Genomic DNA, 27,259 nt, shown 5'->3' with positions numbered 1-27,259 from the left:
CTGGGCATCCTCCTAAAACCCCCCTCGTAGGGCGGAAAAAACGAAAACCACCGATTTCCTAAGAATTTATACGCCGTAAAAAAAAGTCTAGAAAATTGATGGATTAATTCTGTTCTTTTTCTATTGTGAATTCAACATGACTACGGAGTGAATCAAGTTGTCTGTTAGTTCCTGTAAAACATACCAGTACATCGTCTACGTATCTCCACCAATATAAAAACTGTTTAAATATGGTATGTTTTGAAATATTTGTCTCCAGATGATCCATAAAAATATCTGATAGCAAAGGGCTTAGAAGATTACCCATTATAAGTATATTGGTGGATATACGTAGACAATGTACTGGTATGTTTTACACGAACTAACAGACAACTTGATCAATTTTTATCGCATATTAATTCACTCCACACAAGAGCTAAAATAAAAAGCACTTACACAGTGGTGTATACAAACTTAAATGTGGCGACTGCCCAAAAACTTACATCGGTCAAACTGGTAGAACCTTTAATAAAAGTACAGCAGAACATAAAAGGGCTTTCAATAATAGGAAAACAGATTCTACATATGCACTTCACCTTCTAGATCATAATTATTCTTTTAACGACGAATTTCAAATTCTTCACATCCAAAATAAGGGTCTTAAGCTAACTTTATTAGAATCGATGGAAATTAACAAATTAAAAACACAGACATAATTCTGAACGACCAACTTGAGACAAACAGTTCTCCCCTCCTCAACCTATTTCGTTAAAGACTTTAAATGGTAAACACATCCAAAAATAGATCACTTGAGAAAGGCACTCGGCCGAAACAGCTGTAGTGATAAAATATTATAATAAATTTTGTGGAAGTTTTGAAAAGAAAGTTTTCATTGTTGTATTGTTATATAAAATAAATTTCCATCAAGTAACGGTCGAATACATCACCTAATTACAGGGGTATTAAATTAAAACATTTTTAACCAATGGTATCTTATAGAAAATTCAATTATCACTATTTTATTTCAGTACGATTTTCCAAAACTTTTTCTTCAAAAATGACCTCTGTAATAAACAATTTGAATAACTTTTGAACTAATTGATGGATCATGGATCATGATGGAATTATTACAAAAGTGTAAGTTACCTACTTTTCATAAAAGTTATAAACAATTAAAATATTTGCCCTACTTTACTGTTATTTGTGCAACAAATTAATAAATTTAAATTTTTTTAGAACACGCCATTTTGAAGGTATTTCTATCTTTTAACAGATAAGGGTTTATAATTAAGTATAAATATTACCGTTTTAATGCTAAGCCAAATTGTTATTAAATAAAAAACAACGCTGAAATTTCTGCAGAAAACGTACACGTTTCCTTATTATAGGAATATATTACCGGAAAAACTCCAAATATCGCGAAGTATTGAACACGAATAAATTTTGCTTATTTCACTGGCGTATATTTGATATTATTTATTATATATCTTGTGGTTTAAGATCAATTGTATTCGGTCAAGTGGAAAATATTAATTTATGCGAAATACAATGATTTCAACCGGTTCTATTTACACAACTCATTTTATTTAATAATTCTGTTGCCACTACGATTATAAAAATATATAAGTATTTGTTTACAGAAGTTATTTTAAAGAATAATTCTAACTGAATGTGCCTTGAGAAGTATTTATTAGTGTTTTTGTTAAACAAACATGAAATAGTCCAAAATAGATACATTATCCTTTTTTTCTAAGATACTTGTGTATATTTATTGGGGCGGCAACATTATGGGGCTGTCAATTTTGTCTGTACGTAATAAATAAAATATAAATTACTTGTCTGGGATGATTTGATGGTATTTAAATCGATCTTTCTATAATATTTGGATTTTATTATTATAATATGGGAACAATTGATTAACTTCTATTTTAATTGCGATTTTGTCCTGTCAGTTTGATTCAATCCCACGAACTCAATATATTTTTGCAACGACGAAAACGAGGTCTAGTCCATGTTCCTCTTTGTTTTCTCTGTAATTTCAGATCTCTTATTTCGCCATTTTATCTAATACGACCCATTTAGAACGAAAAACATTTCTGTAAAAATTTCAGGTTTTTAACCGATTTCAACAAATGCTTTAATGTCAAGTAAGGAAAATCAAGAAATGAAAACCAAGGTTAACCAGAACAGAAAGAAATTTAACCTTAGATTATCAATAGTTAGAAACAGAACAGAAGAAATCATTAGTGATCAGCACCAGATACTAGAAAGATGGGCAGAAAACTTTGAGGAGAAACCAAATATAACAAGTGAGATGAGGTTGCAAGAAGCAGAAATCCAGCTCGAAGGCATTTAAGACGAAAGAGAAAGATAACATCCCAACAAAGAAAGAAGTCATCATTACAAAAGTTGAAAGAAAACAAAGCTCCGGAAGCAGATGGCATTCCTTCTGAGCTTTTACAACATGGCGCAAAAAACCTGACCTGTTGTATAGGTAGGCAAGTAGAACTGATTTGGAAGCAGTCATATTCACCTCCTAAACGTGACCTACAAAATATTGACTTAAATTCTTTACGATCGACTATCGGGATATTGTGAAAACATAATAGGCAAATATCTGTGTGGGTTTTGCAAAGAAAAATCAACTATCTATCAAATATTCCTTCTAAGACAAGCTTTGGGAAAAACATATGAGTATGGAATTGATAATCACCATTTAGTTTGTGAATTTTAGATATGCCTATGACAGTGTAGACACAAACGTACTATACAAAGCCATAGCCAAAGCAATCCTCTCAACAATCGATTGTAAGGTTTGAGTGCAGAACTGAATCAAGAATTTTCCAGACATAAATAGGATTTAACATTGCCCTAGAGAAAGCTATTAGAGAATCTGGAATAACAACAAAAGGAACCATTATTAATATAAGTCTACAAATACTAGCGTAAGTGGATGACATGGATATCATAGCTAGAAGAAAGGCTGACCTAGTCCAATCGTTCACGGCATTGGAAGCAGCAGCCAAAATAATGGGGAAAACTAGTAAAACTAAGTATATGAAGGTGACAAATAATAAGCAGGTACACCATATACATCACATACGTTGGAACATCATATACTTTCGAAGGAGTAAGAGAGTTCATATCTAGGCTCACAAATCAACCAAAGTAATACAGTAACTGCAGAAACGAACAGACGTATATATCTAGCAAATAGAGCATACTATGGATTACAGAAACTTTAAACATCAAACATAGTCATAAAAAGAACGAACATATTGATATACAGAACTCTTATCAAGCCCGTCTTCAATTACGCGTCAGAAACGTGGACAATGACAAAAAGCGATGAATAACGTTTAGACGGTTTTGAACGTAAAATTCTCAGAATTATTTATAAAGGCATGCAGGAGTTACGGATTACGGAGTAGGCGCTATAATTTTGAGCTTTACCGCCTTTATAGTGAATCTAGTATTAGCACGTCCATCAGAATAAACTGATGGCTGCGGTGGCTAGAGAATGAATGAGATGGAGCCGTTGAAACCCATTTATAACCAAAGACCGGTTGGAGTGAGGAGAAGATGCAGGCCTAGAGCACGATTTAAGGACCAACCAGGTGGAAGACGACTTACCAGTGTTAAAAGTACAAAATGGGTAAACCAAGGAGGATAGAAAATCCCACTACGAGTTGTAGAACCAATCATGATGATAAAAAAAAGTTGTATGTCCGAACAATACAGTCGTAAATTGAAAACCGAAAATAGAGAGCTGATATTAGAGAACTAATTTTGTTTATGAAACAAATTTTGTTACGAAGAAATAACCAGTGTACTAGAAGAACAATTAAAGTCGACATTAAGCAAAAAGCAAGGTATTGGAAAAACTATAACTATTTTCATTGACTACTACATTGTTTTGTAGGAGGGTTTGAAGACCGAAATCGTAAAGAAAAAGCCTCATTTTCCGAAGAAAAAATTATTGCTTTACCAAGACAACGCATTGGCTACATCATTATTAGGAATTGCTATGAGTAGAAAATATAAGAGAATAAGAATAAAGACAAAAGAAGAAAAAATCTTATTTCTAATGGCGTAGTAAATATTTTATATTTACGACTAACAAAAACTATTGTAGTAAACCCGTCTTCTTCTTTAAGTGCCATATCAGAACATCATTGTGAAGGCTTCTCGATCTTAAGCCAAATGGAATAATTCACTTCATTTACGAATGATTTTTTGGCCAAGAAAAATGCCTTCTTCCTACAACTCTAAGACTTTTTATTTTTCCTTTAAGGACCGTACGATTTTAGTTATTGCTAGGCTGGGTTTTGAATAAAATGCAAAATAGCTTTTCTGCGTAAACCCAAAAGATTTGAACAATGTTCCCAAACATTCTAAATTTTGTCCAAAAGCAGATCTTTTAATACTTGAAATTTGAAACAAAATTTTGACTTATTCATTAACTTCATTAGATTCATATTTTACAAGGATATTTCAAATCTAAATAAGCATCACTGTATTTGATTTCATTAGGATCTGCTTAATCTTCGAATTTTCTCCTTTATCGATACTCTATAACATCTCTGTTTTTGAAAAATTTTGTAATATCTTTTTATTCCATACATTTTTTCAGATAACCTACAGAAGATTTTGTTAAAATTTTCAATTCTCCACATTACAAAAATAAAGTCAGGTGATGTATTAATCACACTAGATACATTACTTTTAAGTTAAGGAACATTCAAGACCTCTTGTAAAGTACAGAATGTACTTCTAACTTAGATTTAGATTTAAACTCCAAATAAATAACATATTCTTATAATCGTAGTAACAACTGAAAACAATTTCCTCTGTGTTTATCTAATCTTTATAAAAAAATAATTTAAACTCACCTCCCGAATGGTAAGTGTATGCGATACCATCTGGATATTGTTTTGACTCTGGCTATTTGGTAAGTTTTCACTCGACCTCGACCTCACTAACCTCGAGCCGTTCACCACATTTTTGCTCTTTAGAATCATTTCAGTCTTCAAAAAAACCCTCGATATGTACGAGGAACTCAATCCCCTAATGCCAAACGCTACCTTGAGCACCTTCTGCGGCGACACTGGGCATTCCTTGCAGAACTTCGTCAGCGCGCTGTCGACACCGTTCTTCTGGATTTCCGCCAACCATTCCGAAGACGATGACGATGAAAATTTTTGGAATAGGATAAGGATGGCCATCGCTGTTCGGTATAGTACCTGGAATAAAAAACAAAAACGTAGTTAACAGTGCATTCGCATAGCACAAAACCATTACACAAAACGGTAATCAGAGCTGGCCTTGCAATAAGGTCATAAGGATAAACATAAACTAAAACACGGTTAATTTTTTTGGTACTTTTGTAACATATAAAGAAAAATTATTTGTCAGGAATGTTATAAAATTCATAAACAAGATCGTTTGAAGTCAAACTTTATATGACTTTACACGTATTTTCAAATTATATTTAAGTATTTTCAAAAACTCTGAAGCATATGAAACTTCTGCAAAATGAAGTAAAATAAGAAATTACCTATTTTTAGAATCAAGAATTTAAGTTATGGTGAGGCGCTACTTTTAAGAAGGAATTAACTTCTTAAATTATGCTTGGATCGCATCTTAAGAAAATGCATAAAAAATGTTCCTTACAGTTTGGTTCTCATAAATCTGATTCATAATCAATCAGATTATCGAAGAGAAATTGTATTTGATCTACATCAGGACCTAGTGATTTTATTGAGTAGCTTAAAAATTAAATGTTTGATTATTTCTTTTGGTTTTCCTACTGTGATGCAGAAAACATCATTATGTACCTATCTTTTTCCTTATGTTTACAGATTACTTAGTGTAACAAGTTTCTAAAAATATGACTACTTGTTGCAGTTTCGCAATTTTATATAAATATTGTTTAAATATTAACAGACTTTTTGTTAGTCTTGTTTTTCCCCATATAGTTAGCCAAGGTTTTGCTTATAAAGAGCCAGACAATATCAAACAATTAAACGGTTGTTGATACAATGTTGCAATAGACTATTTATTCATACATTGTTGTTAATAATGAACAATAGAAAAATGAGTGTATTTCGTTAAAATTTCAGATCGCTTGAGTAATTATCGCTCACACTTAGCGTCATCTTAAAAAAAAAAACAATTCGTTAATCAACCGCCGTTTGTCAGAGAAACAAGTTGGATCTGCCCACCTAACCAGACGTATGTTTGAGCTATGGAGTAGCGCTCGCTACCTTGCCACCCCTTTTGTTGTTCCATTGGGGCAAGTACAACCTATAATTATGTTTTGCCACAATTACATTGCTGCTATATAGAGTATTGTTTACTAGTATATATATTTGCTGCAAATTCATGTTTTTTGTGCTGAACTTTATTGAATCTTGTGCCGCGAATTTAACCGCGAAAATAAGACATTTATTTAACTTAACTAACTTACGCACAGACAAAAAAAGCGCAACTCCGGGAACAATACCATCTTGATCTCGAAGCAACAGCAGAATGGACTAGTGAACTCAGTCAAAGAACTGGTCACTAGAATTGTCTACGAGGCAATTTCCGACATCAACTTAGCAATGAACTAAGACAGGCTAACAGGGAATACTTGAAGATAGGGTCCTGGAATCCAAGAGGCGTAAGGATCAACCAGTACATCTTGGACGAACTGGTCAACAGATATGAAATGGATGTCGTAGCAGTACAGGAAACAAAGCTCACGAACAACATCAACATAAAGTTTCGTGGCTACGACATATATAGGAACGACGACACAAGAAGAGCAGGAGGTATAGCAATCCTAGGAAAAAAGGAATCAGACATCAGAATTAGACATGTATAATAATTGTAGTTTTGTTTTACCATTAATTGATATATATGATATAAAATCCACAAGGAAAATAATTCCTGTAGCTGGCTGTATACCACGTATAACAAAAGAGTTAGTCTTTGTATGTGGGTATATTTTATTTTATAAAAACCCTTAAAAGGGCAACATTACAAGCACGAACGTTTTCGGAACAACTGTTCCATCATCAGGTTAAAATACCTAAAATAAGTATAAACCATTTAATTACAGCAAACGTGGTTTAAAATTTTGACTAAGGTTAAAAAACAATAAAATGGTTATACTTACAGGTTACCATGCCTGAGCCACCAAAATATTTGGGTAAAAACCCTTTAAAATGTAATGTGTTACCAAAGATTGTACATGTTGTTAATTATATTATATGATGTTTAATATTTTAATTAGATTAAATTAATCTAAAAATCTAAAAAAAATATTAAACATCATATAATATAATTAACAACATGTACAATCTTTGGTAACACATTACATTTTAAAGGGTTTTTACCCAAATATTTTGGTGGCTCAGGCATGGTAACCTGTAAGTATAACCATTTTATTGTTTTTTAACCTTAGTCAAAATTTTAAACCACGTTTGCTGTAATTAAATGGTTTATACTTATTTTAGGTATTTTAACCTGATGATGGAACAGTTGTTCCGAAAACGTTCGTGCTTGTAATGTTGCCCTTTTAAGGGTTTTTATAAAATAAAATATACCCACATACAAAGACTAACCTCTTTTTTTATATATAATATATAATTTGTCCTATATACAAAATAATTATCTTATTGCTTTAAATCGTTATTTATGTGGCAAGCAGCTGTGAAAGTCATTGCAAGTCTTGTCTTTCTTGCCGTATCAAATTCCGGCATACTCCTGTAATGATCCCATCCACAGATAAGCGGTTCGTATGATATATGTCTAAAGTTCGTATCATATTTAGTGTTCGAACAGATGTGTTTTTACGCTAATTCATTCACCTGTTGTAAAGCATTCTGTAATTTGTAGATATAAAGAATTTATTAGAATTAAATGTATATAATCTTCTGTATGTATGTAATTTTTTTGAATAAGTCCTGGATTTTGTATCTTTGTCATGCGTATTTTAACTTGTAAATATTAAGGATTTCTTGGAATTGAATGTATATAAGCTGTTTATTGATTTAACTTGTTTTTAAATAGAATTTGATACAGTTATCTTTCCTATTAGTTGTTTATAGTAATATAAATACCCAAATCGCAAGGGAGAAACCAGTGAGTTATAAATTGAACATATATATTCATCCTTCCTTTCTGATGGCCTCGTATGTTTTATATAGGTCATCGTACATGCAGAAAGCAACACTACCCACCTTTACCCCTTCATGGAAAAAACAGTCCATAACCCTCACGAGATGTTGAAAAGGTAATCCTTGAAATATCCACCAGATCCAGTCCATGTATATTTTTTCTTGTCGATTAGTGGTACAATGCCTCTGAAGATGGACTGCAGCTGACTTCTGGAACAAGTAAATATAATTAAATCTCAACATAATAATAAAATTATAAAGCTCAACTGCTTAGAATTCTCCTAAACTAAGTTACATACAAGTTTAGTATTTAAAAACCATTAATTTAAATTACACAGCATTGAAAAAACAGTACGCCACATCAGTGGACGTCTAATGGCAAATGGCAGTTTAATACTCATATAAACAAAAACTTCTGAGGTGAAAGAATACAAAAGCCTCTTCGGAAAGGATTCTTTTAGCGAAAGAACTATTGAATGCACAATATCGCTTCAGGCACTACACAAAGCAAGAAAGAAAAAAATGGAAAGAGACATTAGAGAGCATGGACATAGACATAGCGTTTATTATCATCCTGTAGGCTATTTTGTCCAAAATAATAAACTAAGCAGAGATCCTACAATACGAAAGGGTAAATAACGTAATCACCAACCAAGAAGCACACCAACTTTTATTGAATGATAAATCCGAAGGCAAAAACAAAGGGGGCGAAATTTATCAGTAAGAAAACCATTTTTCTATGCGAATTTTTATTTTGCAAGTAAAGTTGTGCATTGAAATCAAATCGATAGTTTGTTGCAAGGTACGGATTTCACCACAAAATGAAAGCGAGTCTCGAGCTTTTAAGGAGAAGATCAAAATAAATACTTTCAACCCCCTATAAGTGATACCCAATGTGGTAGGCAAATTATACCGTACAGCCGTCGCTAGTTTTTCTCTATCTATGACAGTCTTTTCAATCTAAAGGTACGTCCAACATGAAGACTGGTAAAAGCTGGTAGTCAGATTCAGATTCTCGGAACGACTGTCTGACTTCGAGCGGCGCGTGGGATATGGCAAATATGAACGTTCGTTCTCTGCACAGTCTAGACTCTAGACTGTCTAGAGCAATGACTGATCAGTGTAGCATGGAACTTACAAGAGAATAGGCTGCATATATTTTGCTGTCTAGTGACAATTTTCTGCTCACTTTTCATTTCCGATGATATCTTTCGACAACATTTGTCAACAATATTTCTATTGGAATGATTCTTTACTTCCTTATCCCACATACGAGGATTAACCTGGACCGTTGTTATTAATTCCTCGATATCCATCATAAATCACACTTTAAACGAATAAAAATCAACACTTTCAGCGTCAGAATGGAAGATTAATTCCGATAAATATCTGAGTCAGACTACCAGCGCACAGTTGTCAGCGCGCAAAGTGCATTTTGGCCAAATTTAAATACAAACAATTGTTCACAGACAGACTCGGCGACGATAGGCGCCAGCTATCTGACTCAGCGTTCAACTTGGATGTACAGACTGGACAGACGGACGGGCAGACAAACATAACCTATAGGATCAAAATTTTATTTTCGAATGATTATTTAGATCCAATACAAAAATAAGGAACAACTCTTAAAGCGAATCTAACTTTTTCGTAACATCATTTAACATTAAGGAATTAAACGGCGGCATACAATGCAATGTCATTTAAATGGACAATGGGCATGTATAAGTAAGTCGCTGTGTGTAGACGGACAATTTAGTAGTTGGTATTATTGTTTTTCTACTCTCTTACTAGTAAATTGTATATTACCTACTATTTGGATGCTAAGTAAATATATCGAAATAGATACTGACACGTAATGACTAGCACGTAATAAAAAAAAATTACGCTTCACTTCTATAAAAATGTGTAATATCACATAAGCCTTGTAAGTCAGTTGGTCGAGTTAGCATGGAAACGAATTAACAGACGTTATTTTGACAGATTAAAAATTATTAATCTGTCAGTGTAAATATAGTGGTAATTTAAATACAGATAAATAAAATGAGTTCATCGAATAGTAAAGATGAATTTAGTAGTTAGCTGCGAACACTACCGAGAACCTATTACCAGAAAAATCTAGAGAAAGATATGAAAAGGTATATCAGCAATTTATGGATTGGCGTACAACAAATAATGTAAATTCATTTTCTGAAAACGTACTCTTTTGAAGAAATCGCTAAGAAATTAAAACCATCCTCATTATGAGCAATATATTCCTTGCTAAGAAGTGTTGAACTTTAAAAAATAATGTTAATATTGAAAATTACAAAGAAAAGTGAGCTTATCTAAAAAGGCAATCGGAAGGTTTTAAAAACAAAAAATCTAAAATTTTACATCCTGATAAAATAAAACTTTTTTTAAATGGAGCTTCTGATGTACAGTATTTGTTAATAAAGGTATGTTATTTAAAAGTGTAACATAAATGTGCCTACTTATAATTCTTTTATTTTAAGGTTATTGCAATTATTGGAATACTTATGTGGAGCTTGTAGGAAACAAGAGTTAAAAAATCTTAAAATTTGTGACATTGATGATTTAAGTACCATGTTATTGGTTAAAATTCCTGATACGAAAACCAAAATATGTAGATCTTTCGTTATTTCCGGAAATTTCTATAAAATTTGCAAACAATATATAAAAATTCGACTACAGATTAGCGATTCGCAAATAAATCAATTTTTTTTAATTATCAAAGAGATAAATGTACGAAACAGGTGGTAGGATTAAACAAAATGAGCGGTGTTCCTAAACAAATAGCCGAATATTTAAAGTTAGCAGATCCCAAAATGTACGCAGGTAACTGTTTAAGACGAACTTCTGCCACTATTTTGGTAGATGCCGGTGGTGATTTAATGGCTCTTAAACGACATGGCGGATGGAAATCTTCAACAACGGCCGAAGGATATGTCGATGAGTCAATAAATCATAAGACGTCAACAGCCAATAGAATTATAAATTCAATTGAAAGTAATTTACAGACCTTTACATACACTGAAAATACCAATGTTCAAAAAGAACACACCGTACAGTTTACGTAATCTCACCATTCACCACGTGTTATTGAACAACCGCCAAACTCGGATAAGGGTATAGTTGTAAATAATTGCCAAACTTTTACAATTAATTATTACAAATAAATGTTTAATTTAAATTTTTCTCGAATTTTGTTAAATAAATGAAAGTTACTTGTTATGCTTTTTATTTTTATAAATGCTTTATAAATGCCAATTTGTATATCGTCGGCTTAATCGACAAATTGCGTAACTCCACTTTTTTAACAAAATTACATTTTTGTGCCATCTAGTAGAAAATATTATAACGCATACACTAGAAAAGTCCATAAATCCAAGATTAAATTGTTTGCCTTGCAATATCTTAAATAGAAAACGGCGTATCTCCTTTCCCGCCAAATTGAGTCAGCAAACTTCGTAAATCCATCAGTTTGTTACGAAGTGTTAATGTGTGCACGTGTATAGTGAATTATTTAATAATTAGAACCGAGTTGGAACTCTAAAGCCCATTTATATAAAGTTTATAGAAACGACTACTGCAAAACACACAATCATACACCTGCATCAATTGCCACATTCCATAAGGAATTCGATAAGCAACGGCTGTCACTTTATCAACCGAAAAAGGATCTATGCAACAAATGTGTCGCTTATCAAACAGGCAATTCAACAGAAGATGAATACAATGAACACATAACACTAACAAATGAAGCAAGTAATGAAAAGAGTGCAGATAAGGAGTCTCAACATGAAGTTTTAACAATGGATCTTCAATCAGTTTTGCTCTCTCCAAAATCCAATGTTTCTGCGCTTTATTATAAGACCAAACTTATCGTCCATAATTTCACACTATTTGACATTAAGCGCAAACAAGGCTACTGTTAGCTTTGGAATGAGAGTGAGGGCGGATTGACAAGCAACGAATTAACAAGTATAATAATTCATTTTTTGGAGGGACATGTGAAAGAACATCAATTGGAAAATCAAAGTAACATTAACATTATACTATGGAGTGACGGCTGCGGTTATCAAAACCGAAATATTACTTTGTCAAATGGTCTATTTAATTTTGCACTGGAAAAGGGTGTAACTGTGATACAGAAATATTTACCTAAGGGCCATACTCAAATGGGAGTGGACAGCGTTCATTCCGTTCAATCAATATTCCCGCAGATTACGTATTTATCTGCAAAGCAGCATGTCAAAAAGCTCCTTACAGAGTTGAATACCTTATGCAAGACTTCTTAAAAAATATGATGAATTGAAATATTTTAAATCCATTAGACCAGGAAAAATCTCTGGACAATTGGTAATCGACCTAAAAGCATTGAAATATTCCAACGATGGAGTGTTTTTTAAACTTCGACATTCAGAGAAAGATTGGCAAACTCTTCCAATAAGACTGAACACAAGCAGCATTCAAGCAACTAATACAGATAATATACCGGCATTACACAAACAAAGACTAAAAATTAAAGCAGAAAAATATGCACACCTCCAACAACTTAAGACGAGCATGGAAAGCGATTATCACGATTTCTATAATAATTTACCTCATCATTAGTTAATTCTTTTTAGTTTTTAAGTTTTCTTAATGTTCTACTTTTTCATCCTTTTTAGTTTTTAAGTTCATAAATCTTATACTTTCATGAATAAACATGTTTTTATGTTGATTTTTTATTGCATATTGCTTCATTTTAAATGGTAAGAAAAATGTGTATCTCCAATTTTTAAGTTAAAATACAAAAAAGCAAACTGCGTATCTCCATTTTTTTTTAATTCTTGCGATTTAAGTTAAAATATTAGAAAAGTATCTAATACTTTCCACCTTTTATCGTCTATTAAAATAGTATCGTCTATTAAAATAGTTAAAACACGTATTTACGTAAATATAGCTATTTTATTAAATTAAATCAAACTCGTTCACAATGGTCATAATTAAATCACACCAAATTATTATCTCTCGTTCCGCTGTGTTTATGTGTCATCACCGAACTACTCGTGACCATATAAGGCAATTAGTGACCCAAGCCAATCACCGTATTAGAAGTTGAGTGTGACTTCACAATGTCATAACAGAACTACCAGTATTCCATCTTAAGCTGATTAGGACATTAGGAAGTTAGTGACTTAAGCTGATCAGCGTATTAGGATAATAGTGTGACTGCATTCGACCATCCTGACGTCACGATCGTCCTCGATCGTACAACACCTATTAAAAAAAATAATATGTTCTTTATTATTAAGAATGCCAATTTATAGAAAGGCTCCATCATTCTGCAGAATGACATAGTCTAAATCAATTCGTTTCAGATAGCTACAACTATCCATACAAGCTTATTTTTAAACATTAAAACATATGGCTGTCATTTTTCAGAATGACAATGTGAATAAATCCGTTTCGAACAGCTACGGCTATTCAAACAAACTCATTCAAGACATTAAAATATTTGGGTGTCATTTTGCAGAATGGTGAACTGAATATCCATTCAGAACATTAAAACATTTATTTGTCATTTTTCAGAATGACGAACTGAAAATCCATTCAGAACACTATAACATTTATTTGTCATTTTTCAGAATGACGAACTGAAAATCCATTCAGAACATTAGAACATTTATTTGTCATTTTTCAGAATGACGAACTGAAAATCCATTCAGAACATTAGAACATTTATTTGTCATTTTTCAGAATGACGAACTGAACATCCATTCAGAACATTAAAACATTTATTTGTCATTCTGCAGAATGACGAACTGAAAATCCATTCAGAACATTAAAACATTTATTTGTCATTTTGCAGAATGACGAACTGAAAATCCATTCAGAACATTAGAACATTTATTTGTCATTTTTCAGAATGACGAACTGAACATCCATTCAGAACACTATAACATTTATTTGTCATTTTGCAGAATGACGAACTGAAAATCCATTCAGAACATTAAAACATTTATTTGTCATTTTGCAGAATGACGAACTGAAAATCCATTCAGAACATTAGAACATTTATTTGTCATTTTTCAGAATGACGAACTGAAAATCCATTCAGAACACTATAACATTTATTTGTCATTTTGCAGAATGACGAACTGAAAATCCATTCAGAACATTAAAACATTTATTTGTCATTTTGCAGAATGACGAACTGAAAATCCATTCAGAACATTAGAACATTTATTTGTCATTTTTCAGAATGACGAACTGAAAATCCATTCAGAACACTATAACATTTATTTGTCATTTTTCAGAATGACGAACTGAAAATCCATTCAGAACATTAGAACATTTATTTGTCATTCTGCAGAATGACGAACTGAAAATCCATTCAGAATATTAGAACATTTATTTGTCATTTTGCAGAATGACGAACTGAAAATCCATTCAGAACATTAAAACATTTATTTGTCATTTTGCAGAATGACGAACTGAAAATCCATTCAGAACATTAAAACATTTATTTGTCATTTTTCAGAATGACGAATAAAATAAATTTGCTTCAAATAGTCAGAACTACTCAAATAAACCCATTCAGATCATTGAAACACTTTGTTGTCATTTTTCAGAATGACAATTAAAATATATTTTTTTTTTTTAGTTCCAGCTATTCAAACAAATTCCTTTTAAACAATAGAATATCTTTATGTCATTCTACAAAATGACTACACTATCATGTAACTAACCTGAATAATTTTAAGATCTTTGAATCTTAAATCTCTTGATGTTTTCTCCACCAACAACTCCTTCATAAGGACGCCTTTTTCTTGATGAATGTACATCTTCTGTTACACGATATCTATCATTTGGTAGAACCTCAACAATCCTGAATGGCCCTCTATACTTTTCTAAAAGCTTCTTACTTTCATTGTTTGCTGGAAAACTTGTAACTTTTGTCAATACCAGGTCACCAACAGCATATTTCACTGGAGAGCATCTTTTTTTATTAAATTCGTTATTCTGTTTGATTCTGTTTTCTTCTAATCGTTTAGCTACATCCTTTCTCAATAACATTACATCAATAATGTCCATATCATTATCATCTATGTATTTGTCTCCATCAACTCTTAATTTGTACCCGAAAAACACTTCACTGGGAGAAGATTTAGTTATTCGGTGTTTTGTTCCGTTTATTTCTTGTTGAATGTTTTTTCAATTCTTATCCCACATATCGGACTCAAACTTTGCACCCATTGTGGCCATGGTATCCAGTAATGTTTTATTTGCCCTTTCTACTTGGCCGTTGCCTCTTGCCATTCCTACTGCAGTTGTAAACACTCTAATTCCTCTCTCTGCCATATAATTCAAAAATTCTTTTGAAACAAAAGCTGATTCTGCATCTGATATCATTCGTTTGGTGTTACCAAATATTTTAAAAATTTCTTCTAAAGCACGAATAACATGTTTACTTGATGTATCTGGGACAGCTTCAACAAACACAAATTTAGAAAAGGCATCAATCAAAGCCAAGACGTATTTATTTTGAGATTTCGTTAACACAAATGGCCCTAAATGATCGGCATGGAGTGTATGAAACGGTCTAGCATATTTTGGAATGGAATGTAGATAGCCAGGCTTTTTTTTCTCCCGGTTGTTTATGGTATAAACAGGCAAGACAAGCCGCAGTGTATTTCTTAATAAATCTTCGCATTCGTGGAAACCAATACCGTTCTTTTATTCTTTCAATTGTTTTATCCAACGCAAAATGTCCAATATCGTCATGATTCATTTTGACAATTTGCCAACGACAATTTTTAGGCACATACCATCTTCTACCATATTCTGTTATTTTATAAACTTTGTTTCCTCTTAAATCATATTTCTTGAAAGTATCCTTATGATTTTCCTGATCTCCCGACAAAAGAATATCTTTAATTTTTTTTTATTTCCGTATCTGTATCCGGTGCTTCTCTTAGATAGTCGTCTTCTTGGATGAGCATCACTTTAATTTCAAGACTTTCCTCTGCTTCAGTTCTTTCAAAGTTCCTACTTAAGGCATCTACATGTTGTAGTTGTACTCCTGATTTATGTTTTATTTCAAAACAAAAATCTTGTAAACACAAAACCATCTTGCTGTTCTTGGGATTATTGTTTGTTTTACTTATGCATTTTTAACGGAATTGCAGTCTGTTATTACAGTAAAAGATCTTCCTGCTAAATATTATCTATACCTTTCTAAGGTTTTGACAATAGCCAAAAGCTCTAGTTCAAAAGAATGATATTTCTTTTCTTCTTTTGTGGTTTGCTTGCTAAAATAGGCAATTGACTTTTCGCGACCATCAACAATTTGAGTTATTATGCCTCCAAATCCTTCTCTACTTGCATCCGTGTAAACTATTATGTCATGTTTCGGATTAAATATTGTTAAAATTGGTTCTGAGACTATAACTTTCTTTATTTCTTTAACAATTTTTGTTTCTTCTTCTGTCCATGTCCAATTTACATCTTTTTTTTATCAATAAGAAAAGAAGGGCTTGCGAACGATGAATTACTCTTTCGAATAATATTTGCATCCAATAATACTTGTATTGTTTTTTGTAAAATTTCTTTGTCAGCTGCAGGTGTTCTGTAGGGACGAAACTTAACTACATCTGAACTTGTAATATAGATTCTCATAACAACAGAATGCGATTTTTTTAGAGCTTTCAAATTTGTATAAAAACAGTCCTCGTGATTTAGCAAAATATTTTCCAACACCATTTTCTCGTATTTAGATATATTTCCTGTACTTATTTATTTATCTAAGTCTTTCTTTATCTAAGGAATTTAAATGTTAAACTATTATCTATCCTATAATACATAATATTTACATCTTCTGTAAAATTTCTTCCTATTAGAAGGTCATTATAACCCAATCTTTATCCATGACATACAACATAATATTTAATTCTACAAAATCGATTTTTCTTTTAGCAAATACATAATATTCAACTGATAAAGAATTTCCCAAAAATCCAGAAAGTTTTACATCTTTAGTTAATGATTTTATTTCTAATTTAAACTTATCTGCCAATTCTTTTGAAATTAGCGAACAATCGCTGCCAAAATCAATGAATGCAGTATGGCTGGCTGTGCTCATTTAAGAAAATAATTTTATTAAATTTATTTTCGAATGAATCAAACTGTATTTGTTTAACAGATTTATTTCTTTCTAAATTTTTGTTCGTTTTATTTACTTTTGTCTCTTGACATTCTTTGTTCTTTTTAAAACAGTATTGTTCAATATGACCTTTAATTTTAAAAAAAAAACCTGCATATTTGGTTTCTGTGGTGACAATCTTTTTTTAAATGACCCTGAATTCCACAGCACATACAAGGTTTATTCTTGTTAAATTTGTTATTAACAAATTTGTTATTATGTACAAATTTTGATTTGGAAAAAACAATTGGATTTGTTAAATCAGGCAATTTTTCTGGACTTTTGTGATAAAGCTTATTTCTTAAATAAACTGCCAATAAATTGACATCTTTGATTTGAGCAACTTCAATAGCAGATTTAATATGTTCGTCTCTAATAGCACCAATTATTAAAGAAATCTTATCTGACTTGGAAAAATTTACTTTAAGTTTATTAATTTTTGCTAAATGTTCAAAATAAAATTCATATAATGAAGAACCCTCTGTTGGTTTATGATGGGCTACGTTCATAAAAAGATCATAAGTATTTCGTGTACTTTGAAAAGTATTTTCTAACACTGATCTCCATTCTGCCCAAGAAAATTGAGACCATGCAACTTCATTTTCAATAAAACTAGCGTACCATGTTTTAGAGGTACCTCTAAGCTTAGAAATCGCTTGAAATATCGTCGGTATACTGCGAAAACCAGGTAAATGACAAATTTTAAAATATTGAGTTAAGTATACCAAAATTCTCAGCTTTTTCCGCTCTACATACAGGTAAAACCAAATAAATGATACGACTTACCATTCAGCAGATAATTTGTGTAATAAACAAATAAGTTACACCTAATCAACTTTTCGTTTTCAAATAAAACAATATATCGCTACTTACTTCCATAAAATTAAAGTTCTGTTGCATGTAAAACAAAGTAAGCCCACATATATTATTATGCCGGACAACAATATATTTCTACTACTGCAAACCATATTCAGTAAAAAGGTGATAAGTGTCTTTAATACATTTTACGTGTATGATTTATTAAAATTTCTCTTCCATATCGACTAGTAAAAACCTTTAAGTACACTTACTTCATTCTACGTGTTCTTTTCGTTTTTGTATACCTTGACTACCTTCTCGGCGAAGAATCGTTAGACGAAATTGTTGTGGTTTCACTACTGGAACTACTATCTCGCTTGGACTTTTTCCTTTTCGGCCTTTTGGACACTTTCAATCACTTAACATTAAAAACAGTTCACTAAATTCTACCGTAGGTTCTTTAACACACTTCTGATATCGTCTATTAAAATAGTATCGTCTATTAAAATAGTTAAAACACGTATTTACGTAAATATAGCTATTTTATTAAATTAAATCAAACTCGTTCACAATGGTCATAATTAAATCACACCAAATTATTATCTCTCGTTCCGCTGTGTTTATGTGTCATCACCGAACTACTCGTGACCATATAAGGCAATTAGTGACCCAAGCCAATCACCGTATTAGAAGTTGAGTGTGACTTCACAATGTCATAACAGAACTACCAGTATTCCATCTTAAGCTGATTAGGACATTAGGAAGTTAGTGACTTAAGCTGATCAGCGTATTAGGATAATAGTGTGACTGCACTTTATGATATTTTCTAATCAACAAAAACAATAACTATGGTCAACGTAAATACATTTAAAGGTAAAGTCGTTTTTAAATCGTTTTTTGTGTCTCCTGTAACATATGTATGAAAGGAGTTACGAACTATGCCGATTAAGCCGACGATATGCTTTTTTACTCGCATGTAATAAGCTTCTTACAACTCTCGTTATGTAATATACTATTACAGAGTTGAGGTGCGATTTTTATCAATACTACAAATCTTTGTTTAATATAAACAAGTATTAAATGTTACAAATAAATCTGTTTTGTATTTAAATCTAAACATATACATTCTTAGTTATAATTTACTATTTTTTGTCGTTACCATTTTTCATCATGTTCTAGAACAGAGAATGTAATGTAATTTCACATTTTTATTATTTTATCCGACATTCTCATTATTTCATAATTCATTATATTTTCTATTATCATGACAATACCATTGTTGACTAAATAAAAAATACAATAATTTTCCTAAAGGGTATTGTTTAAACATTGTATATTTATAGAATTACTTTACATATCTACTCGTGTATAGTATTTACCGAGAGCAAGCGTAGGTATTATATATTTGTATGGTAATTTATTTTAATAAATATTTCATTTTGTGCAGGCAATTGTATAAAAAACATTACGTTACTTTAAATTGGACGGGAACATGAATCTAGCTAGCTTCGGTATAAATCTTCTACAAACTGGTCAGCCACAACAGTAGCAAGTAATAACACCCAATAATGAGGTTAATAACACAACGCTAGTTACGTTGAGGTAGGTTCAGGCCCTGTTCTTAATGTGATCACATTTCACTTACATAAGCCTTTCATAAATCAATTAAAAAAATAATCCATTGTTCATAGTAAGTATTTTTGAACTATTTATCCATTTTACAGGATTTCTTTTAGGGTTAAAAGTTCTTACTTTAGTTGTTCGAATAAATCCATTCGAAAATCTAAAACATATTAAAAATATTTTTAAATAGTTTTAGATGTTCGAATGGATTTATTCTAACATACTCTCGGCCAAGGCAACCAAAGGCCAAACATATCAAAGAGAAAAGAGAAGAGAACAAATTACCAAGAGCCTATAACAGAGAAATATACAAGAAGCTAACGTCATACCAAAGTGTATTAAAACATGCTATCTCTGTTACTGTACCTAAACCACAGAATAATAAACAATCAGAATGCTCACTCTGCTTAAAAAAATAAGTCTCGTTCGCGCAGACGGAATCGTCCATGTTTTAAACGGAACCAGTGCTGTTCAGTGACATTTTATATGGTGTGCATAGAAAAATTATATATATATATATATATATATATATATATATATATATATATATATATATATATATATATATATATATATATATTTAGGGATTCTACAGTATTCACTGCCTTCCCTCGCTCAACCGTTTCCATCTCTCTCTGTTGTTCCATTCTCCATCGTTTAGTCCTCTCTTACTCATGGCGTCGTCTACTTCGTTCCTCCAGGATTTTCGGGGTCGTCCTCTTTTCCTCCTTCCTATGGGGCTCCATTCGGTTATTCTTTTTATCCATCTGCTGTCGCTAGCTCTTCTTACATGTCCATACCACTTTAGTCTTTTTTGTTCTATATATGTTAGTATGTCTGTTTCTATTGATGTTCTTTGCTTTATTTCGTCATTACTTCTCCTATCCATTCTTGTTACTCTGCAGCATCTTCGCAGGCATTCCATCTCTGTTGCTATTATCTTACTGCTGTTTTTCTTGTTTATGATCCAATTTTCGGCCCCATATGTCATAATACTTCGCACTAATGTTTTATAAATCTGCGTTTTTGTCTTCATATTTAGGTGTCTATCCCACCATACTGAGTTAAGTTGTCGGATTGCTGTTCTTGTTTGTCCTAATCTTTGTGTAATTTCTTCCTCTGTTGTTGCCTTTTTCGTGATTATGAACCCCAGGTATTTGAATTTATCCTTTCCTTTGATTGTTACGTTGTCATCAATCTGTAGATCTTCTATGTCTTCTTCACTTGTAGATAGGTACTCTGTTTTCGCGAGGTTAATATCTAGGCCAGCCTTGGTATATTCTTCTTGTAGTTTCTTCATCATGTAGCTGAGGTCGTCTTGGTCTTGTGCAATCACTACTTGATCGTCTGCAAAACTTAACGTATATAGGTATTCGTTCCGTACCGGTACTCCCATGCCTTCGCATTTTCTTTTCCATGTAGTCAAGGCTTTCTCTAAGTATATTTTGAATCGGGTTGGAGATGTGGAACAACCCTGCAGGAGCCCTTTTGTTGTGGTGAAGTCTCCTATGATTCTTGTTCCCATTTTAATGGACACTTTATTTTCTTTATACAGAGCTTTTGTAGCTTCTATGAGTTCCGTCTGTATTTCTAATTTGTACATTGCCTCCCATAGTTCTGACCTTGGTACAGAGTCATACGCCTTTCTCAGATCCACAAATGCCAAGTGTATATCTCTATTTTTTGCTTTTTTCTTTTCCAACAGTTGTTCCAGTGTGTATATGTGGTCTATGCATGATCTTCCTGCCGTGAAGCCTGCCTGATCCTCCCCGATTTTGCCTTTTATCGCTTGCTCTATCTTTTCTCGCAGTATCTTCCCATATAATCTTCCTATTGATGATATTACGCTTATTCCTCTGTAGTTTTCGCATCGTTTTCTATCTCCTTTCTTAAATATAGATGTCATATATGCCGCCGTCCATTCCTTTGGGAGCTGTTCTCCATTTATGGCTTTCTGAAATATCCATTGTATCATCCGGTGTAATTTTTTTGATCCGTATTTTATAAGCTCAGGTGAGATGCCTCCAGGTCCCGGTGCTTTCTTATTTTTGATTGCTTTTATGGCCGTTCTCATTTCCCTATCTGTTATTTCTATTTCTTGTTGTGGGAATCTGCTTCGTCTTCGCCTGTTTTCTTTTCCAATGAATTGTGGTCTTTGTTCTGTTAATAGTTCCTTGTAGTAGTCCTTCCATTCTTTGTCCTGTATATTTCCCAATTTAGTTTTTTCTTTTGAGTTTTGTTTCAATCCTCTCAGTACTTTCCATGACTCCGAAGTTCTTGTACCTCCTATATATGTTTCAATATTTAAGCAGATTCTTTCCCATTCTTCGTTCTTTTGCTGTGTTATTTGTTTTTTCACTTCTCTATCTTTTTCTCTATATTCTTTATAAACTTCATCGTTGTTTGTAGTCAGCCATTTTCTGTATAGTTGCTTTTTTTCTCCAATTATTCTTTTTGTTGGTTCATTTATTTCATTATAGTGCTGTTTATTTGTTATATGTTCTTTTTCCCCAAGGGCTTCGAATGCTGCTTGCTTTATACTCGCCTTTATATGCTCGTATATTTCTTCGATGTTGCCGTATCTAAATTCTATTAACCCGGTTTAATTAGAAAAATTAACCCGGTTTAATTTATTTACGGCAACTATAGACATAATATGCACTATTTTATTTTAACTTTTAGTTGAAGATTGGATTAAATTATTTCAAATGTACTAAATTATTAATCTCTAAAATTTAAATTACAGTTCTGTCGTAGCTTGTCACAAATTTCTCAATTCGGGTCTATGTTTCCGTTTAAAATATGGCGATCGCATGCTGACAAACTTCAAAGGCGGCATCTGAGAGTGGGCATTCTGATTATTATTTATTCTGTGCCACCACATAGGAAGATTCAACCTCGCGCATGTGACGTCTGCCGACTGTACCCGAAGAGCCAAGCAGTGGCGGGATTATGCTTTTCTATATAATTAATGGCACCAAACCGTTACCGCTGCGCCACTGACGGAGTGGATAATTATGTAAACAAGGCGCTCGGGTCGAATCGGTACGAAAAGAAGGATCTACGCTGGATCTTCGTAACTGGCGTTTACAGTACTATCTTAAAACTAATTCAATTTACTTAAAATTGAGGTGACAGTAATATAACAGTCTAAATATTTGTCACATATCTTGTAAATGCTTAAAAATAGCTGTAAATGATAGCCTTTGAGGTACGTCATAGTTAGGGTAATAACGTAAATGGAACTATGTAAATATAAAAGATCAGGTTGGGCGGCTTTGAAAAGTTCAGAGGTGACAGTAGCTGTTAGAAAGCCTAAGAAATAGCCAAGAGTGAACAATAAAAATAAGTCAGTCTAGAGCAGGACTCGTATGCTACGGCAGAAAAGCATAAATGTGTTTCAAATATTTTAAGAGAGTTATCGCAGAAGGTGTAGGGTTGAGCAGCTATATTTATTTTATCTAATACTAAACATATCAAAGGAAATTTCGAAAGGTGAATCGATTGAAAAACATGAAGTAAAATTTTCCAATCATATAACCATTCTGGATCGAGGATGGGTTTATCTCAACTAAGCTTAGCCTGTCATAAACGTTGTAAGAGAATTTTTGAAGAGGCTATGACATAACTGGCTAAATTCATTGGATCCAAATATACATCGAAATATTGATTGACTGGTCTGTATCAAAATTTGGTGGTAAAAATGAAAATATATTTGATCCTTGACTTAATTCCGAAAAGCTTCGGAGAAGGATCCACTAAATTAGGAGTTACTTCTGTAAATACTAAATATACTAAAGAATACTAAATCAATAGATGAACCGGGCTGGAAATTGCATATTGGGAATCCGCTAGTGTAACGGAACTAGGAATATGAATTTGCTGTGTATTTATTTTGACTTGGGGTAAATATTCAGTGATACTAGGAACTACAAAGCAACTAGCATTTAACTGATGATCCGTAGTTGCTGAATAAATCTGCAAATGAGAAACTTGGGTAGAAGTGGACGTGCCAGAATTAACGCCGTTATTTTACCGATCCGAGATTCCGTGGTGTTCCCTAACTGATGTACTAGGTCACCGGTTACCAGGAATAGTTGATTGGCACTGTAAAAGCTTAAATTCGTTTGAGAGATTTGTCAAAAAGATATACTTCAACTTTACTGAAGTTCTGAGTTGTTGAAACAACTTGTGACAGTTTAACCACATTTGTGCTGTGGGTAACAGTATCAACAACTTCTAGTTGTCTAATTATTAGAATTAGAGTTATTACTTGCTTAAAAGCAAGTAAAGCGGCGGAATCTGTTAATGACACAATCTGGAAGAATAAATACCTAAGACAAGAAACAAAAACAAGAATCTACAAAGCAGCAATTAAACCTATATTAACATACGGCGGAGAGAAGACCTGACACATCTAAAACGAGACGACTACTAGAAACAACAGAGATGAAAATACTCCGACGAATATCAGGGAAAAGTCTGTTGGATAGGGAGACAAGCGAAAACATAAGAAGAACATGGAATATAGAAGACATAAATGGATGGGTGACAAAACAGAAACAGGAGTGGAATTACTGTGGAACATTAGTAGAATGGCAGAGGATAGGATAGTACGAATAGCACGAGATAAGTCACCAAATGGACGAAGAAGTATTGGCAGACCAAGAAAAAGATGGTCCGATAATTTAAACAACTTAGGAGGCTAATATTGAAGAAGAAACAGGCTTTAAAGCCTAAATACAAGAAGGAAGAAGAAGAAGAAATTATGACGTTGGTTACAATGAAAACACGTTTTAATACTAGGACATTATTTGATCAAATGCCCCGGAAACTTATATGCATGACCTTGGAACATTCCCATATCACTTTGACCCCAGCCCGTTAATAAAGAGAAATGACAGCCTATATCTCTCACAAAGACTTTAACCAATCATTTATTTTAACACAATCTCGGGGTGTCACAAATAAAATAATAAAATGAAGCTTAATTATTCCGCAATGTCAATTCTGTCAAAAGTAGTGGCAGATCTTCCATTCGTTTACAAGCTTTCAATTTTATTTTATTATCTTTAACTTTCGTTTGCATTTATTCTTAGTAATTTTAATTTAAGTTGGTTACTTAGTTTTTAAAGTTTAGTTTTAGTTACCTATTGTAGCAAAGAATTTTTGTGTTGTGTACAAATCATGGAAAAATTACAAAAAGGATGTTGATAGTAAGTTGTCAAATAGTAAGTTGTCAGGAAGCAAACAATAATAGTATTTAACATTTGTTTCTGAAAATATCAGTGTAATAAATATTATGTAATTAATTTAAAACTGTTTTATCTTAAACAACAAATAAACATACGTATATCTAGAAAAAATTGTGCATTTTTTATATATCCTTTTATTTTTTATTAATATATGTGAGATTATTTCATCGGAAAATAATAAGATATTTTCCAGTAAATTTTAATTAGTAACGAAATAGCCCGCAAGAGGAGCTAAAGGGTATATATGTAAGGGGTGTCCATTTGAATTTCCCGCCAAAAGATAGTTAGTAATGACCCCAGCCGTAAGTAGTGTTAATGAACGAAATTTATACATTGAGTTGCCTATCTATTTCTATATACTATATTACTTATCTATGATCAAATGTTTATTCCCAAGACAATTGAAGTATATCGAGTGTTGCTTGATAAATTCACGTCTAGAGGAAACATTTTGGGACTAAAAATCTAAAAAAAGCATAAATCATAAACAGAATGAGACTTGTTTTTAAAGTATCCACATAACCTGGTAAAGGAGCTAAACATGTTTATGCCATATCTTGTTTAACATCAGTATAAGTATGACATGAAAATGTGACATCTTGCAACCTGAAGGTTTAGACTGGAGATGGAAAGCATTTCAAAATCGCTTTCATAAATTGGAAAACATCTGATTGCTCAAGTTCCCGTTCTTGAGAAAATTCCAATTGATGAAGTGTAGCATGGACTAATTTCTGGCTGACATGATGTATAAAAATTAAATTTAACCTGTGCTAAATTGAGGTTTAAAAGAGATTTATATGCATTATAAATTAATATTTATAATTAATAGACGGTTGAGTTAAATTCTCAAGTTGGGTGAAAATTGCATTATTAGGCAACCCTTTGAATCTATAATTTTTGAGAATAACTGTTTGATAACCATACGATTATTGGAGTACCTCTTAACCAATGTGAACAATGTAATGTCGTAATTAGAATATATGAATGTGAGGTTCTTTATTAACCGGAAGGGCTCATCTTTTAACGGATAACGCAAATAAATCAACTTTTCTATACTACTGAGTGCTTTATCTGCATCTATGGTGTTCATCAGTAAATATCTGAAGAATGATATTAAAAAAAATTTAATCCATTGTTCATAGTAAGTTTTTTTAACTATTTTACCATTTTATAGGATTTATTTCTGTAAAGATCCTACTTTAGTATTAACTTAAGTTAATTACTTTAATTCGTTTTTAAGGGTAATCCATTGTGAAGTATAATTTGTATTGACTATGTTACATGCTGTTTTTGTGGTTTTAGATATAGCCCAGTCTGGTTATACAAAAATTATCGATTTCACGGCAAAATGTTTCGCAGATATCTGAAGCTTTTAAGACATAGGTGGGGGTTACTAGATGACGAATAGATAAAAAGATACTCCTATTTTTACCTTGCGTTTTTTTTAAACAATAATTTATGGTCAGAATTTAATTTTTTATCTATAAGTTTTTTCCCTTATAATTTAAATAAACAATATTTATAACATTTTTTTATATCAAGAATATCTTTATTTTCCCATTTTTTCAATTAAAATTAATAAATAATTTACGGAGATATTTGCAAAAAAGCAGTTTTTTTGCACTAATTTATAAATTTAATTAATTTTTTTATTAACAAAATAAAATGTTATTAATACATATCAACATTGAGGAATTACCGTCCTTTAAATTTGTGCGAAATTTCCCCCCGATCGGTCAAATAGTTATTTATATAATACGATTATTTAATACGATTAAAAGTTATTCAATTTGTTTATCCCTGGGACTAATTATTCAAACCATTGAACTTGCCCTATGAATGATGCTAGACACATTTAACAAATTTCATAGGATTCTTTAAGACTTATACTATCTCAGAAGATTTGCACAAATTTTGAATGAAAATCTAAACTTTATATTGAATTTTATAGCTATAAAATTCATCAAATTTTTCGAAACTTAAAACCTTTCGAAACGAAGTTACTTTCGAAAGATCGACATAGGAAAGTCGAGGGGAAACTGTTTTAGCTCCTCCCTGCAAAATTTAATATTATGGTTACGGATTTATCATTCAAAAGCTTTAATAGTTCTGTAGGAATTTCATCAGGTCCATTTGCTTTTCCATTCTTATTGCGTATTCTACTTCTTCTTTCAATATGTCTGGCCCAGTTGCATTGATTATCTGAGTTAAGTTGTTTCTATCGCCTTCAAATAATTCATTCAGGTATTCTG

The 27,259-nt window shown here is 32.1% G+C and overlaps 1 protein-coding gene across 7 annotated transcripts in view; it reads right to left on the bottom strand.

Moving 5' to 3' along the window:
- Positions 1-27,259, bottom strand: part of sky (GTPase-activating protein skywalker) — a 266,810-nt gene that overhangs the window by 88,276 nt on the left and 151,275 nt on the right. For 6 of the 7 annotated variants that reach the window (XM_072535396.1, XM_072535397.1, XM_072535392.1 and 3 more), the window contains 2 exons: positions 8,208-8,354; positions 4,872-5,222 (listed from right to left, as the gene is read on the bottom strand). In XM_072535396.1, coding sequence (XP_072391497.1) covers positions 4,872-5,222; positions 8,208-8,354 — 498 coding nt within the window. The remainder of the gene's footprint in view (positions 1-4,871; positions 5,223-8,207; positions 8,355-27,259) is intronic. The other variant, XM_072535393.1, reaches the window with a different exon arrangement.

Source organism: Diabrotica undecimpunctata, chromosome 6 (genome assembly GCF_040954645.1).
Source record: "Diabrotica undecimpunctata isolate CICGRU chromosome 6, icDiaUnde3, whole genome shotgun sequence".
Taxonomy (NCBI): Eukaryota; Metazoa; Arthropoda; class Insecta; order Coleoptera; family Chrysomelidae; genus Diabrotica; species Diabrotica undecimpunctata.
Note: the sequence above shows the minus strand (reverse complement) of the source record. Positions and strands in the feature narration are given on the sequence as shown.